At 34.1% G+C, this 18,608-nt stretch overlaps 1 protein-coding gene across 1 annotated transcript; it reads left to right on the top strand.

Moving 5' to 3' along the window:
* The first annotated feature begins 1,105 nt into the window (after positions 1-1,105).
* On the top strand, positions 1,106-18,598 carry LOC111047002 (tax1-binding protein 3 homolog). The gene is made up of 4 exons (XM_022332663.2): positions 1,106-1,559; positions 8,012-8,140; positions 12,083-12,160; positions 17,853-18,598. Exons 1-4 carry the CDS (start codon positions 1,503-1,505, stop codon positions 17,961-17,963), a joined length of 375 nt encoding a protein of 124 aa, XP_022188355.1. The 5' UTR covers positions 1,106-1,502; the 3' UTR covers positions 17,964-18,598.
* The last annotated feature ends 10 nt before the right edge of the window (positions 18,599-18,608 follow it).

Raw genomic sequence — 18,608 nt, 5'->3', positions numbered from 1 at the left:
AATTTCATAATTCGATTCAATTCCATTTTCCTCTCCACTATTTCATCTAACTTCCCTTTCCACCTCATCATCACCCTCTACCTTCCTCTTTTCCCATTTCCAATGTGCAAATGGCTGTGGGCTATAAAAAATATTTTAAGAAAGAATGTTTATGTAAAGTTTTTGATTTTTCAAATCAACTTCCTAGATTATATAAAATGGTAATTTTTTTCATTACTCTGAGCATCATACTTTATAACCTTTTTCTATTCTCTGAAGCTTATTAATTTTGTAACTTTTAAATTCTTTATAACTTTAAATTCTTGTAACTTTGAAAGTTCAGCATGTAAAATAAAGATACCAGCATCTTTCCATCCTCCAATTGAGTTTCGTCAACAAAGGTGGTCAAGTCATATACATTCCAGTACTTGGATGATGGTCCCACGGTATATAGAAGAAGATATCATCTAAATACCGTGGATGGTCCTAAACATATTTTTAAGTAGTGGGAATCCATTACTACTGCATTATGCCTCCTTAATTGACAAATCTAAATATTTATCTATCTTCTATCCGTCTATAAGACAAGATGGTGTCTGTCTGTTTGTATGTGAGATCATCACGCTTGAAATACTTGACTGATTAAGCTGTAATTCTTCACAAAGATTGCCTCAAATGTCGCCTGCGTTAGGCGACAGTAGAGGACTCTTCAATTTTCGTACACTCCCGACAGTCGAGGCCTACGACCGTAGAGGACTGTAAAACAGTCCTCTACTGTCGCAGGCCTCGAATGTCGTCGATCTCGACTGTCGCGCCCCCGAATATACAATGAGCCGTGTCTATTCTATAACTGGTCTAAGGGTTCCACCTCAACAGAATGATGACATTCATGGCATCTGACAATAGATTTCAGTTATTCTTAAATCAGCTGTCTGTGTCTGGTTGATATTTTTGTTTTTTGTATCTATTATATAAATGGATAAATAATATTGGAACCCTTTGAAAAATACCAACAACATCATTGCGATTCAAGAAACTCACCCTTCAACCTACCCTTCCATATTTGAAACAGAATTATTCAATATTAAGCAGAGGTTATGGTTGTGATGTATGGACAAACTGAAATTAAGAGGAATTGAAACTGTCTCTTTTTGAGTGTTTATGTTTTTGATTTTAACTCTCCAACTATCCATATCCAATCCCATCCAATTTGGAACTGCAAGTCTGCAACCACACCTCAAAGTCAAAATTATTCATACCAGATACTACTATCCAGTATTATTTATTTGCAGTAATTAACGTATCTCATTTAATTTATTTTTACAAATTGGAAACTTACTTTAATTTTGTATAAACAAACAATTACGCTAATTTAGTATAAGGTATTCTAAACGATATCCGAGTTACGGTGTTGGATTTTTGACCAGTGGTACCTATTGACAACGCTGCAACAGCATTTTAAAATATCTAAATTTCTTTAAGAATCTTTCAACTTGGGATAATAAGTCAACAAAAAAATCATCATGTGTGCAAAAATGGCATTTCAACACCAGGCAGGGACTGCCATGGAGTGTCTCAGTGTAAGTTACACCACATGGATTATAGGTTATGAATACTCGATTTATTTTCTATTTATTAGTTTTTGACTTAAATTCTGTAGTATTAGTCCAGAATGAACGCATTAGGTATTTTAAAAAATAATACTCATTCCTCATGAAACTTTTAGTTTTGATTAACTTATGTGATGAAATTAAGTTGTCAGTGTTTGGGGAAAATGAGTGAAAATTAAAAGAAAAAACACTGATGCGTCCGTTCTAGATAATTACCATTGTTCTACAAAATCATTTTATTCTCATTAAAAATTTTCTATAAACTGGGTCTTAACCTTACGGTAGTCGCGCCCTACTCATTCACATGATCAAATATGTAAGCTAGGCGCCTGCAACAAATATAATATGAGCTTGTGAGAAGGACCTCTACCAAATATGTGACGGGGAAAAGAAAATATATGTCATTACGATAAAGAAAGACTGAATCTATAACCAACAGATTGGGAGGATGTAAAGATAAATTCAAAGGTGAACAGTTAATATAAAATTTATTTATTCGTTATCGAGATAATACTATATTCACTTTGGTTTTGGAATTTCGGTTTTGAATAAACAATCACAATTACTGAGTAGAAAAAAACAATATTAAGGGCTACTCGCTTTGCTGCAATGAATAAATTTTTGTGGTAAAATAAATAGCCTAAAGGAAAACTCAACAAAAGAAAACACCTACCTTTTCGAAGATGGTTTTCTGCATGGCAATCACTGATAACGCGACGTTAAATTATTATTTTAAAAATCAAAATAACTGGACTAGTGAATCGGGTTCAGATTCTGTCTCATTTAATAATACAATTATATTTAAACTTTCCGAACTGCGGCAGGAAAACTGTATTATAAAACAAGAGCAATATCTATCCTTTTTACCAGAACAGCCGGACTTTTACTCTCAGTCCTATCCGAACAAACTCTGCCCCAAAATGATAGGGCCCTAATCACACGAGCAGTCGCTTGTTGTATTTTTTACAACATACAATTTTTCAAGTGTTATGTACTCTGTTTACTGTCAAAACATATTATTAATTAATTGTAGGCCTATAATTACTTTTTCCATCTTCTTGGATTATTTTACGCCTATGAACATTTGGATGATTACCATTTCATAGCCCAATAAGGTGCATCAAGCAAAGCCATCAATTCTGTGTTATTGGTTCGTTTACAGTCCACAGTCCCCGTATACAGTCTTTCCCCATCTTATGCACTGTCGCGACTAAATGGCACCTAAAGACTGAACCATTGCTCAGTTGATACTGCAACTCAGTGGAGTGATAGGGGAAAGTTCTGGAATGAATAGGTGACTCATTCACTGACACCACCCCATTAAATAGTTTTATACAGCAAAAAACTGACACTGCTGTACTTGTGACACTGTAGCGCCAGTAAAGCAAATTTAGACCTGTCACTTACCTGTAATTGTGAGACGCTTGAACAGGTGGAAAAATACAAATATCTTGGAGTCTTCATAGATTGCAGGCTTTGTTGGACTCCTCATATGGAATACCTCAAATGTCGCATTCGTAGACTAATATATGCCTTTTGACAGTTGAGGGAGGTTCTTTCAGTCAATCAATTGAGAAGGACATACTTCGCCTATGTTCAATCAATTATAAATTATGGAATCCTGGCCTGGGGTGGAGCGTCCTCGTTCACTTTGAGAGCTGTCGGAATTGCACAGCGAGCAGTAGACTTGCAAGAACCAGGATAGTCGCTATCCGACAGAACTGGCCTATCAAGAATTTCTGGTCCTTGATGTACGACAGCTATACATAAAATCACTTTTAATTTTCATCCGAAGTAATAAAAATGCAATATTTAATCCTCTCATCCATCCCTATCAAACACGAAATATAAATATATTTGGAATTCTACAACCCAGATTAGTTAGCAATTGCAATAGATTTAATAGTCATTACATATGCCATATTCTTTATAGAAATATACCCGCTTACATAAAGCAAATAGAACCCCTTAGCCTTAACATAGGCCTATACAAACGATTTTTAAATATGTGGTTATTTGAAACCGGCAGGGATGTAGCTGATCAGCTCATATACTCCTCTTACCGATTTTGATACTATGTATATATTTTTCTTGTATTCATTATCATATATATATATATATCTATATATATATATATATATATATATATATATATATATATATATATATATATATATATCATCAATATATTGCTCATAATTTATCATTGTTCAAGTTCTAAATTTTATCTTGTGTGCCATGTTAAAGCTATATACCATAACAGTTATATTGTACTACTTCAATTCAAAACATATATCCTTTCTCCACTAAATTTAATCAACTTTTATTTTTCAAGTTATATTGTAAATATTTATAATTTTCTTTTTAGTACCAAGTTGTTTTTCATTAGAACTCTTTCCCCACACACAGACTTGTCTATGTGGGGAAAATTCACAAGTATTTATATTATTTATACATGTGTACTGTATTTGTAATGATTTCTGTGAATAAACTCAATTTGAATTTGAGATAAAAAATTTTCCCATACAGAAAAAAGCTGTTAGATGCCTTGCTGGACTTGATTTTGTCAATCTTGTAGAGGAGCTTTCGTAACTCAGGGTATTCTGACTGTGCCTTGCATCTATATTTATCAATTACTCTTGCTAACATATGATAATAAAGAAAAGTTTTCAACAAACTCACAGGTTCACCAACACAATAATAGAGGCAAGGGTAATTTGTGTGTTGTCTCACATAGGTTAAGGCATTTTGAGAAGAAGCCTACTTACATGGGAGTAAAGCTCTTTAATCACCTGCCATCTGCAATCAAGTGTAGAAATCGCAGATATTTCAAAAAAGATGTCTTTTCATTTTTGGTAAAAGGGGCATTTTATAGTGTTGACGAGTTTTTTGATAATGGAATTTTACAATAATATAAGAAATTACTCATACTAAACATGATTGATGTAGTGGCCTACTGTATAGCATATATGTCTTATGTTTTGATTTTATTTTTGACGATACACTATATGATACAATTATTTTTTTGTACAACAATGTATAAATAAAGAATTTGATTTGATTTACAACAGCGCGACTGTCGGAAGGTTAAATGAAAAAATTCCACATGTTTTATTTCAAGACCATTTAACAGAAACGTGGCTGTGTCATTTTTCTTCTTTGCGCAAATCATGTAGCTATCCATTTCACATCGTGGGACACATCTTAATATCAATTGCAACGTTTCAACCAATACAATGGCGAAAAGTTTGATAAAATATGAAATGCGCTAGCTTAAGCTTTTTTAACACGTAGCCTATTGCAAAAATCGCTGTGGACAATAGACAAATAGTCCAGGCAACGAAGACAAAAAAATGACAAATAGGGGAAAATTCATGTATAAGCCAAAATTGGTACAGTTGTAGGGGAAGGCTTCTTAAACAACATACTAAAAGTACTGACCGGTGGGGTGGAGCTAAGGGGGGGGATGGGGGTCTAAAGGTTCATTTTTTTCGTTTTTTTTGCAAATAACTCAAAAACTATGGCCTATGAAAAAGGTGGTCATTAGTAAAATTAAACAACTACGTAAAATTCTCTACAAAAATGGTCCTATGCATTTTTTGATAGGATTAATAATAGTGGAGATATAAAGTGGAGAAAATAGGGAAAAATATTCATTGTACAAAATTGCTATACTTTTATTGTGGAACTTGATATACAGTACAATAGCACAATAGCGTACGATTTTCACACTGATAATGCCAATCAAAGAGAATAGAATACATCAAATAGGATCTAAAGAGAAAATATATTTCAATCGAAAGTATAAAATCTAGGCAGTAATATTTTAAGATACAAAATCATATGTACACTGTTATTGTTGTGAAAGTAGTGGAGTTGAAAATGTAAAATAACAATCACCATCGTAATAGAGAAATGAGATTGGTGGTTTATTGATAGGACGAACTCTACAACAATCCTTGCCTCTTCAAGTCTTCAAAAGTTTTTCTATTGACAAAATTTCCCAGTCAATCTTCGAATTCTTCTTCTTGTTCAGGTTAGTTTATGGTTATAGTTTATAGCTTATAGTTTATGGTTGCAAATTATTCTACTTATACTACTACAAATAATAATACTACTATGTGGAGTTTTTAATACCGGTTTGTGCGAGTAATCCTAAAGGATTAGAAAATTAAACTACGTAAAATTCTCTACAAAAATGGTCCTATGCATTTTTTGATAGGATTAATAATAGTGGAGATATAAAGTGGAGAAAATAGGGAAACATATTGTACAAAAGTCAAAATTGCTATAGTTTATGGTTGCAAATAAACTACTTATACTACTACAAATAATAATAATACTATGTGGAGTTTTTAATACCGGTTTGTGCGAGTAATCCTAGTGAAGGTATGGAGGGCTTAAAGTCAAGATCATGTGGCTGTGTAATGGGGGGAGCAGACGGCGGAACGTGGTGGCGTGCTAACCCCCCACCCCCATTAGGGGGTTTACTGATTTAGGCTCTACTGATGCTTTCAAAAAAGCCGAGTAGCGAAGTTTGTTCAAATTTTGTTGCTGTGCAGGAGCATGGTATGCAGCCAAAAACAGCTTCTCGCCAGCCTATTCAATAGTCTCTGGTGATGTTGAGGGATCTGTGAAGACAGCAGAGATGTCTTGAGTGAGGTCAGGTTTCGCTTTGAAGATCTTGACCATTCCCACTTAGCTCTTTGCATGTATCGTCGAGGTTGTATCACATCCGGAGAAGCTGCGAAGGAGGATCGTCTCGGCGAATGAAAGCTGTTGGAGTTTTTTTACTGAAAACAGTTTCGTCTCTGTTTTTTGACGTCCTGGTTTCATGAAGAATATGTTTGTAGAGATGGTGGTGCCAATCCAATGAGGAGTACTGTCAAAATCCTCCCCAACTATCAAAGTTGTATGTAGAACAGCTTTATTCAACCCACACCTCATAATGGTGGTATCAGCATCTCCGGTGGCAACATTTGTTTCAATACTTGTTTCCATCATTTTCTCAATTCACATGTCGATCAGTCTTGTTTTGTTCTTTTCATTAGCTAGGAAATGCTCCTGTTGGACTGTGATGGTCGTATTTTCATGAAAGTTCAAGTCAACCGTTGTTTTTGTGAGCCTTCTTCGCTTCTGCTCTGCTCGTTTTGTGCTGTTGACATCAGTGTAACCATCAAACACAACCATACAGTTTTCGCCGTATTGTTTTTTATTTATTTTATGTTATATTTAGTTTTTTATTTCATTTTTCCCGCCTGACTGGTGAGAGGCGAGAGGTACTGGCGTGACTGCGCGGCGGTGGTGGTGGTGGGGGTGGGGGTTTAGCACGCCACTACGTTCCAGCCGTCTGCTCCCCCCATTACACAGCCATACGATATTGACTTGAAGCCCTCCATACCTTTACTAGGATTACTCGCACCAACCGGTATTAAAAACTCCACATAGTATTATTATTATTTGTAGTAGTATAAGTAGAATAATTTGTAACCATAAACTATGGCAATTTTGTACAATGAATATTTTTCCCTATTTTTTCCACTTTATATCTCCACTATTATTAATTCTATCAAAAAAAATGCATAGGACCATTTTTGTAGAGAATTTTACGTAGTTTAATTTTACTATTGACAACCTTTTTCCTATAGGCCATAGTTTTTGAGTTATTTACAAGAAACCGAGAAAATGCACCTTTAGACCCCCCTCCCCCATCGGTCAGTACTTTTAGTATGTTGTTTAAGAAGCCTTCCCCTACAACTGTACCAATTTTGGCTTATACATGAATTTTTTCCCCTATTATGTCTTCATTGCCTGGACTAAAAAGCCATGCCGCTGGGCGTTTTCACACACTACTATTCTTCAACGACAGACTATTGCACGATTCCAGACTATCGCATGATTGTCGGATAACATGTTACGGAAGTCGGTGTTGTGTCGTTGCAAAGCGTCATGCCACGGTACTGTGAATTGACTCATCTAATGTAATGGAAAACGACTTATTTATTCCAATCGAGGCTGGTACGGAGCAAAACCACGTTGGTGTAAAACTTTCTCTACAAAAATACTCTTCTAGAAAGTTTGAACATGATTTTGCCAGTTATTGTTCTATGAGCGAATATTGTTTGTCCGTACTGTTTCAAGCTTTTAACAAATATGTTTATCAATAATTTTGTTATCCCGCATCTCATCTCACTCTCGCTCGATGCCTACAAATGACGAAATTTCGAAAATGTGGATGGCTGCTTTGCCAACGTTCGCCTTCACTGGCCTCCGCTTGCCATCTCTCCGATTTCACCAACGTGGTCAAGCTTACCAGCGACTTGGCGATAGTGTGGACATAGAGTGAACTTAGCTTTAGTCATAATACTATAACTATGGTAGTCAGTTTCGTTTTTCAATTAATTGTTGGTTTTCATTCACAGATACCGATAACATTAAAAAAAGAACCAGGAGTTGATCCAGAAGGACGAGAAGTACTCAAGTGTGGATTCAAAATCGGTGGCGGCATTGATCAGGATTATAAAAAGAGTCCACAAGGGTATACAGATAATGTAAGTAGGCTACTTTTATTCACGGAAAGGAAAGAATGATCATAAACCATCAATCATTGACTTACTAATAATTGCCATTTCATCATTGTATAATGGTGGTGAGCTAAATAACTCGCTGGAGTTATTCACCAAGTGTCAAAAGTGGAGCGGCGATAATAGAGTGTATCTCAGAGAAAATAGCAGAGAGTGTTCAAATAATGCATGCATGTAGATGCTCACGATCCATTCTATCTTTTATCCTACCTCCGCCGCTCTACTATTTTATATTTCACAGCTTCGTTCCCTCCAATTTTTCACGTAACTTACATATTCTCACTTTATTTCCAAATTCGCTTAAATCCATTGAATGACGCTGTGAAATTATTTATAGCAAATAGCATCACTTTCATCATTTTAATTAAGTTTATTCACCTCATAATCTATTGCATTATTTTGGGATATACAGTGAAAATGAGTTCTTATTTACTTTCTGTGCCCAAACGAGAATTAGATTGCCTATCTCCAATATTTAACAGTGAGTATCTCCTTGTCATTCGCAAAAATTGATCGATCCAAATTAGTATAATATGTATATATTTGTACTTATGACGACTGCGGTATACAGACATTTCTTGTTATTGGTTTATGCAGAAAATAAAGAATTTGAATTTGAATCCTCTCTTTGACTTGTAATAGAAGCAACACGACACAATGTTACACTAGTCTGCTTGTAATGTGATTGTAATGTGAAATTTTCAGTTCAATATTATCATCAAAATTTTTATAGTTTTTGCTTTTTAAGATTTTGTTTTTGAAAATAGTTTTCTTGATTTTAAAATTTATATAATAGAAACTCAGGAAGTGAAAGTGCATTTTTTTAGTGAGAAAACATGAAGAACTCAAGATATAACCTATTAACTTGAGTGTTGATAGGAAATGACGGATATGGCGAGCGAAGCGAGCCTGACGGCTAGTAACTTACATATTTTTTGTTAATATTTTGTGAATAAAAAATACGAGTTGAGATGTGAGTAGTAAGGTAGGTACTAGTCCAGAACGGACGCATCAGGTATTTTAAAAGATACAGGCTACTTATTCTATTCCTTATAAAACTTTTGGATTTGATTATTGATGATATTTTGTCTGACTTGGTACAACATTTAATCTTTGCATTTTAAATATATTGATAAAAATTCTAAAATTAACGTTCTTCACTCATCAAGGCTATGTATGGTTTTGTTTATGTTTATGTTTCCCAGAATGTTTTTTTATCAATATATCAATATACCATGTCATCAATATACTGATTAGACAATATAATATGTGGTTGCCTAGATCAAAATTGTAAAAAAATGGTTTAAAATTGGAAAATTTAAATTACAACAGCAGAAGAGACTATTCTGTATGTAATATGGTTGCTCTTTATGAAGAAAAAGAAGTCATAGTTTATCTTTTAATTAACAAAGTCTGTTTAAAATAGCATTTTATTTACCGGAAACTGGTGAACCAAGATACTCAAAATGAAATTTGATGGGTGTAAACTGATAGGAAAATTAGGTTTGACGCATCATCACGTCTGAACTACTGGACTGATCAACTTGAAATTTTGCATATAAATTCTTAATTAACCAAGGATAGTTATATGCCTATTTTCAAGTCTTCAAAATCTCATTACGTCAAGTTTTCAGTTTGTCAATTTTAAAAATAGACCCTTGCGTAGCACGGGTTCCTGCTAGTCCTTCATAATGCTCCCACATCTGGAGTCATCTAATTAAGTTTCCTCCAATCATCATATTGGAGAGGATAACCAGCCATCAGTCTTGTAATAAGAAACAATATTGCAAGTTCTCCCCACAGACATCTTTTTCCAACTGCTGTCTCGAGTTCTTTATGTCTTCTCAGAGAGCTGCTTCATGATTTCAGCCTTTGTTCAACAACAACCTGCCTCTTACTTACTTACATTGGCCGCCTGTTGTCCAAAAAACGCAGGAATCAAGAAGAATATCATCCTGGAGTTGAAAGAAGAATATCATCCTGGAGTTGAAAGAAAAATATTAGAAAATAGTAATATTGTAGTTGCCAAAACACAAAAATTGTATTTTAATTAATGAATCGATTGCTGAACGAGCGTGGCTAGTTCCTAATTTTGACATCAGGCTCTATAGTTTGTATAAAACGAGTTGAGAATTAGTCCTCCATTCGAAGAAATTACAGTGTTGGGAAATTGTGTGTTGACAATTGACAATAAATTATTGTGTGTTCATTGGAGTGAGGAGAGGAGAATTCTCCACATCCTTGACTAGATTCTGAATTTCACAAGATAAATTGGCCATTATTTTGTGTATGGAAATAATTTATGGGTTGAAGTACATTCAACAATAAAATTTACATTTCTCTTAAGAATTTTACTTATGATACATGATTTTGAACCGCTTTGAGGAGCCAAAAAGAATAAGCTGTAGTACAAGGAGATCCATCATTGTACCAAAAGCTATGACTGTTGAAATTTTGATCCTTAAGGTCTCCTTATACGTGTCTCTACACTAAATTAAGTGCATCTAAAGGGTGATCCTCATGGAAAATGATTTTATGATCTTATATTATTGTGAGAAATCTCAATGTGAGGACAATGAAGTTAGTGATGGTGGTTGAAGGTCTTTTTCAAAATGCAAGGAGCATAGTTAGTAGGTGCACCTAGAAATCTACAAGAGATAGAGGAGCGCTCTACCCGGTCTCAGGTTGTAGAGCACAAAATTACGCCCAGAGGGATTTTGAATTATACATTCGAAATGTGACAATCAGAAGATATTGTTGATTGAAAAGTGAAATTAATCAAAATTGTTTTTTTTCTTGAAATTTTACCCTTTTTTGAAAAATTGTAACTCAGTACTCATTGCAGATAGAGAGCCCAAATAATTTTATTTAATCAAAATTTTATAATCTAAAAAAAAATACGAGAGCGATTTTTCTGTACGGTGACTGGTACATACAAAATGTTACATACACCGATAGAGAGGAGATATCCTCTCCGTTATTGTTATGTATAAAATTCGTACTTATTACGACACCCCATAATTCTGAGGAAAGTGATATTCAAAAGAAATAATATTTTTGCGATGTTTTTGATTTCATAAAAAAATCCTTCAACCATGAAACTTTTCCAGTACTATTGAAATATCGGGGATGATATCCAACATACAATATTATACTCCATCTTCGGATGGAGGGCCAAGTATCAACTTATTTCAAAATATAGACTATAGTTGTTGTCGTCGTCCACTTGTGGGTTTGTATGTTCGACGATAACTTTCGAATGCTATCATCCAGCAACTTCAAATTTTCAAAACCTATTTTTTCAATCATTATACAGATCGGGTTCTTTAGCCAACGAAATCGACTTACTCCTTCGTTCTTTTTGGATATAAAACTATAACATTCAAAGTGCTTAAGAAAAAATTGATAATTTTTTATGAAAAATCAGCTGTCAGCTGTATTATTGATTGCATGCAATTATTAGTTACTCAAACTATTTATCTTGACTTTTCAATGCTTTCAATAGAATAGCTGCTCGAATATCAAATTTCAGTGACATTTTGAGCGAGTTCCCAGTCCGGAGTCTCACTTTATTTTTGAATATCAGTCATTATTATTTTATTGTCCCTACTGTAATTCAATCGAATCCACTTTTACAGTTCATTAGTTACATTTTGAGGTGACGCGCTTTAAGGCATTGATACTCCTGCTATACATCGATGTCAAGATAGTCTCTGAACACTGAAGATGGGGCCCAAAACCTTGAAACACGTCCAACATGGAAGCTCTTAAAAGTGAAATTTCATACTTAATCGATCTATAAAAGTTTTACAACATTAATTATATTGGACTTTCTTATACATTTAATATTTTGCATCTTCAGCAGTATACCTTTCTATTTCTAATTTCTTTTTTTATTATCCGATGCAGGGGATATACGTAACAGAAGTTCACGACGGGAGTCCAGCATCAAAATCGGGATTGAGAATGCACGATAAAATTTTACAGGTAAGTGTTTTTGATATTTTTTAAATAGAATGCTTCAATAATGGATACTTCTCCTACAGAATTCATGAGACCATAAAGTTTTACAATAAATAATTTTTATATAGAAATGGTTTGGATGTGATAAACAACGTCATTAGTTGATTGAGCTCAGCCATTCTAGACTTCCTGAGCATTCGATAATAATTATTCATTGTTAGAGTTATCTCAACCTTGAAATGAAATATTTGTTGGAAATTCTATGATGAAATAACATGAGTCAGTCAATTTTAGTCAACTTATTTCAGGAAAAACCTTAGCGTATCAAAAGTTTATTTCTTCTGCTTCCATTGTTTTTCCTGCTTATTACCGCATCATCACAATAACTATTACAGGGTGTCCACGCGGCGGGAAAACCGGGAAATCCGGGAATTGTACGTGATTTTCATTTGGGCGTGAAATGTACGGGAATTGTACGGGAATTTTGTCGAGATACGGGAATTTTTTGACACTTTCGTCAACTAGCTAATTGTATATTAATTAAGGACAGAGTTGAAATTTAGCCAGTGGATGAGTGGTGTATTAGTGATGGATGATGCAGGTTGGTGTATCGATGTGGCGTTTAATAAATAAAGTGTATCGATATGGCGTTTTATCGGAGCCGTGTATCGATAGGTTCTGTCGTAACGATGAGGTTTCTTCCGATATTCATTATTAAGGTATTTCCACTCATGCCGAAACGAACTTCGAACCGTGCAATTCGCTGCGCAGCGCGCCGTGCAGCGAACCGCTCAGCGAATTCAAACAATAGAATGCTGTCAAGTGGTGAATCTTTTTCAATTTTAATAATGAAATATCTGTACTGTTGATTTATTTTACTAATTTCGTCTTCAAATCAGCAGTTTTCGTAGTGTCAATGATATCTAAAATAATTTCAAGACTTAATAATGTAATCACTGATTTTTTCTAAACATGATTAGAATATTATTTAATTTGGATTCTCTTATCATACTTTCTTGTCAATCAATAATTTGATCAACAATTTGGAATTGATAGGTACTGAATAAATTAAAACCAATTGGAGAATTCAATCAAACAGGCTCTAGGATATTATAATATATTCGGTAACAAAAGTATTTAGAGTATTTATAATAACCTATCACGGAAAATTAATATTATCCACATTGCTTATTCGGTTTTGATCAGGGTCATTTCAAATAAGCAACATATTGGATAAATTGTTCTCATCTGCTTATTTTTTTAGTTTTTAATTATGTACCCGCAATGCAAAAACACATTATTTGATGTGTTTATATTTGCATCAATCAATTGTAAATCTCTATGATATTTTTATTCAATTATAATTTGTTCAGCCTCTTCCTCATTTAAGTCATTAAGTCAAGTCACTGATAGACTAACTCACGCACTGTACAGTCGGCCGATAACGCTGTGAAGTGTCGTGCAGAGTACAGTTCAGTAGTATTCTGAATGTTGCAAATCGATGGAAATAACACTCCCTTATTCCTTGATCAAAACTTTATTATTGACTTGCAGGTAACCCGTGCTCTGCTAGGGTCTATTTTAAAACTTGACGTAGGCCTAATGAAAATTTGAAGAATTTAAAACAGGCCAAATTAAAATTAATTTAATTAAAAACCATCCTCGGTTAATTAAGAATCTATATGCAAAATTTCAAGTTGATCAGACCAGTAGTTCAGACGTGATGATGCGCCAAACATAATTTTCCTATCCCGTACTAATATAAGCCAGTTCTTCACTTTATTATAATATAGATTGGTTTGCCTAAAAAGGTCCTATCCACCTAAGTAAGTTTTCTGGATTGCCAAAACATAGACCAAACCAGACACTTTTTGGGGGAAATTATTCAACTCTACCCACTTTTTCGTGAAATAACAATGATCAATGCTCTTACCAACAAATATCGATGGCAAGTGGAAAATATTATAAAGGTGTCACTTTTTGTGAGTTAGTATATGCTGTAGTATTTATTAAAATAAATAGGATATGGAAATTACAGAATCTATTCCAGTCAACTTATGGTTAGTTGGTGAAATTAATTATTAGTTTAAAAATAAGAAAATGATTATAATTTTAAAAGGAAATAATTGACATGATACTGAGTTCTTGGTCAACAATATTTTAATATTGAAATTGATCCAATCATTAATTTTTCAGAAAATATTCTATTTGCTTACTTTTTACTCCTCAGCTCTACAGGTCTTTACAACCCTTGGCCTCCCTCAAATAGCCTCTCCATCTGTCTAGATCCTCGGCCTGCCTCCTCCAGTTACGAACTACAAGCGTCCTTAGATCGCGTTCCACATCATCCGTCCACCTATTTCTTGGTCGACCTTTTCTTCTTCTGTTATATTTTTCTCCTCCCATATACATTTCACCACTCTTCCATCTCCCATTCTCAACATAGGCCCCATCCATCTTATTCTGCCAGCTTTTATCGACCGCACTATGTCTTCTTTGTCTAAGAATTCCTCTATTTCAAAATTTTTTCTTCCTCTCCAGAGACCATTCTCAAAAACAGGGGCCAAGATTCTTCTCACCACCTTTCTTTCAAAAACTCAGTCTTTGCATATCTCCAGCAGTAAGCACCCATATTTCCGATCCGTAACACACCACAGGCTTCACCAATGCTTTGTATGAATGTAATTTTGTAGCTCTTGACAGCATTCGAGATTTAAATAATTATTGATACTGGCATAGTATGCTCTGTTTCCCGCCATGATTCTGTTGTTAATCTCTGCTGAGACATTCCCACTACTTGTCACAAGTGTTCCCAGATAGACAAACTCGTCTACCTGTTGAAATGTGTAGGGTCCAATCTTCATGTTTCTAGCATCTCTCCTACCTACTGCTGGTGACATTCTCAGGTATTTTGTCTTGGCCTTGTTTATCTCCAATCCCATTGGTTTGCTAGTGCTTGCTAGGGATGTGAAGACTTCTCTCAAGGCTGGTACTGTTCTCGCTACTATGACCAGATCATCCGCATATCCAGAAACTTGCCATAGTCTATTTACTATGGTACTTCTATGGGTGATACCTTCGACTGCTTCATGGAGAGCCAAATTGAACAATAATGCAGACAGCTAATCTCCTTGCCTTACTCCATACTTTACAGGGAAACGCCTCCAAACAGTCTTGCCTATCCTTAACTCTGGAGTAGGTCTCATTTAGGGTAGCTGCCACTAGTCTGATTAATTTTGAAGTTAAGTTATTCTTGTCCAGTGCTTCAAGTAGCTTTCTCCTGTATAAACTGTCAAATGCTCAAATGAAGATTTATATACTCAGTGAAGACTCATGCTCTATGCACTTTTTCATTGCCTGTCTCAATGTGAAGATCTGATCCACTGTGCTTCACTGTATTCTATTTGCATTAAACATTATTTATCGATTCCTATACATTTATTATTCATGACAATGAATAGTTCAAAATATAGATTATGAGAAGAGACCTGTACTGTATTAATGTTCGCGAAAGTATTCACATGTTTTCTGATGGATAACCAAAATTGGACCGCAAGCTGCACGGCGCTCTGATTGGCTGAAAAGTTCGGCGAACGGCGTGGAGAACGGTTAAAAGAGCGGCTAGTGGGACGACGAGCGGTTCTGAGAACTGCGCGGCAGTTGTTTAACAGCTGAGTGTTAACATTATGAAATATATGACTAATGTTCGCTGCACGGCGGATTGTACGATTCGCTACGCTGTTCGAGGTTCGGTTCGGCATGTGTGGAAATACCTTTATATCCATTTGAGGTATAGTTCCGTATCTGGTGAAGATATTATCGATGTTGAAATTATTGATAGTAAATCAAATCACACAAGTGTTTTTTTAGAATCTAAAATGTACGGTTTAATATTAGTCCAGTCAATATAGACATGAAAAAGGGGGTGTGCTTTCAATAATGATTGTAGTTCTGATTTTTCAATATATTGTTTGGATACATAAGAGAAGTCCAGAAACAATTTTCGCATGCAAAATTTCCTTGTGCTAGATACAGAATGACCAAACACCTCGTATTTTCGGTTCATTTTCTAGTTTTCAGCTTATATCATCCAAATCCAGTCGTCGGACAGTTAAAATTGCTCTCGCCTTTTTTCATATTATAAAATTCTGAATAAAATTAAATCACTTGATCTTTATATCTGATGTGTTCTGAGTTACAAAAACTTTAAAATAAAACTAAAATTTTAACAAAATAATCAATTTTTATGAATTTTAGTTTTCAATCAAGAATATCTTCCAACTGCCACAATTCAAATGTACAATTCAAAATCCCTTTGGGCGTAATTTTATGCGCTCTCTGGTCTCAGGTTGAAAAGCACAAAATTACGCCCAGAGGGATTTTGAATTTACATTCAAATTGTGGCAATTGGAAGATATTGGAAATTTCGCATGAAAAATTGGTTCTAGACTTCTCCAATGTATCCAAACAATATATTGAAAAATCAGAACTACAATATATATTGCAAACACCAATGTATAAACTTACTTGTGCACTTTTGAAATGTTATCTAAGAATATTATATTTTTCCAAATTGACCCCCCTTCTGAGTAACCCCCATGAACCCCCCCCCCCCAACCTATATTTTTACATATTAATCTTTTTTTAACCAGCGAGAAAAACCGGGAAAAACGTGGAATATACGGGAAATGTACGGGAATTTTCTGAGCCTGTTTTAGTGGACACTCTGTATTACAACTCACCGAGGCTTAGATCACTCTGATAGCTATCAATCTTTTCATTTAATTCCCTATCGGATCACGATAACTATTCTTATTTTAGAATGGAGTCAACTTTCAATCTTTAATTGAATGCTATTATAATAACTATCCACATTACTCAAAGTGTCTTAAAGACTCAGCTTAGACTTAGCTTATTACTATATTTTTATCTGTTAAGACAAGCAATATTACTTCAGACAATACTACTAAAAATTCTGGCCTAATTCACTCATTCTTCAATAATCGATTATCTCCTTAATCACAAAATAACAATTTTGTAAACCAAACTCATCAAAATAGTCACTAAATCTTATAGGCAACTATAGGCAATTTCAATTACCAGTTTTTTTTAAATTAATTTGTACAGGGTTGCAAAAATCTTTATTTTTATCAGAATTAATAAATATTTAGTTATTTCTGAAGTAGAGATTTGGTTATGATATTATGAGAATATTATTGTATTTCAGTCTAATAGAATAGTTCGTTGAAATTTGAAACAGAAATGATATGGAGAACTTAACAAAGATCCATATCCAACACTCTCAGGTATGAATTGCTTGAGAAATGTAGACTAAAAATGCATTAAAAACTTAATGAAAAACTTGAAAAAAGGAACCCTCTAAAAACACTGGGGAACGCTTGGAAAACGCTGTAAAACTGCTTATATTAGGCGTATCTTTGGCGTAATTTTGAATTTCTCAAGAAAAAATTTCTAGACCCTAGTTGAACTTCTGTACAAAGTTTGAAAATTTTCTCTCAATAGATTCTTTTCAAGATTCTTTCAGAAATTGTTGCTTCAATAGTTGAACATGCTCTGTTTTCACTTTCTTGCTCTTATTTCGAAAAATAAAATATATCAAAGTTATGAAGCTATTTTATTAATTCTGTATAACATACTTCGTGAAGGTTGGATACTGTACAAACGCAGGTGATAATATAATTTCATTTTGTTTCAGTGCAATGGATATGATTTCACAATGGTCACCCATAAAAAAGCCGTCGACTACATAAAGAAGCATCCTGTTCTAAATCTTCTTGTGGCGAGGAAAGGTGTTACGTCTACATAATGAATCCCATGGCAAAGATTCAAAAACATTCATTCAAATGGTACCTGCTTTATCTGTTCTCTTATTTGTATGCACTGATTATCATTGACTATGTCCATGTTTGTAATTTATATGTATAGTCGTCACACGCATCATTTTGTGTAAACAATATTGTTTTGGTTGAATTTTTACAATTAGAAAAGTTAATTGATAGATCTTTGATAAGAATGTGCCAGGCCATCAATGTGATGCATTATTTATTCACATAATCATAGGGTTCTCGACGGTACTGGGATTGGCCCACTATAATATTTAAAATCAATGTGCATGTTTTTCAAGTACAGTATTTATCAATATCAAACATTCTATGTAGTCTTATCATTCCTTTACTTTAAGCTTTTAATTAGGTGTGTTTTTTATCAATTTACTACCGTAATCACAGAAGGATTATTTTATTTCTTCTGTAGATCAAACGGTATTACATGAGTGTATTGTTAAACATGTTTAGTGTATATAAAACAATTATGCAAAAGTTGTGCATGATAGAAATGTACCAAAGGGAAATTGTTTGAAAGTTATGTTTCATATGTTTATTATGTTGAAGAAATACATTAGATAGGTATAATCTGTCAAATAAAGTTGCGTATGAATTATAATTATTTGTCG

This window comes from Nilaparvata lugens, chromosome 2 (genome assembly GCF_014356525.2).
Source record: "Nilaparvata lugens isolate BPH chromosome 2, ASM1435652v1, whole genome shotgun sequence".
NCBI classification, from domain to species: Eukaryota; Metazoa; Arthropoda; class Insecta; order Hemiptera; family Delphacidae; genus Nilaparvata; species Nilaparvata lugens.
The sequence above is the reverse complement of the archived record's forward strand: the minus strand, read 5'-3'. Positions and strand labels throughout refer to the sequence as shown.

Coding starts and splice junctions, on each gene's coding strand:
- LOC111047002 (XM_022332663.2), top strand. CDS start 1,503: ATGTGTGCAAAAATGGCATTTCAACACCAGGCAGGGACTGCCATGGAG. Junction 1,560..8,011: donor CTGCCATGGAGTGTCTCAGT/GTAAGTTACACC, acceptor TTTCATTCACAG/ATACCGATAACATTAAAAAA. Junction 8,141..12,082: donor CACAAGGGTATACAGATAAT/GTAAGTAGGCTA, acceptor TATCCGATGCAG/GGGATATACGTAACAGAAGT.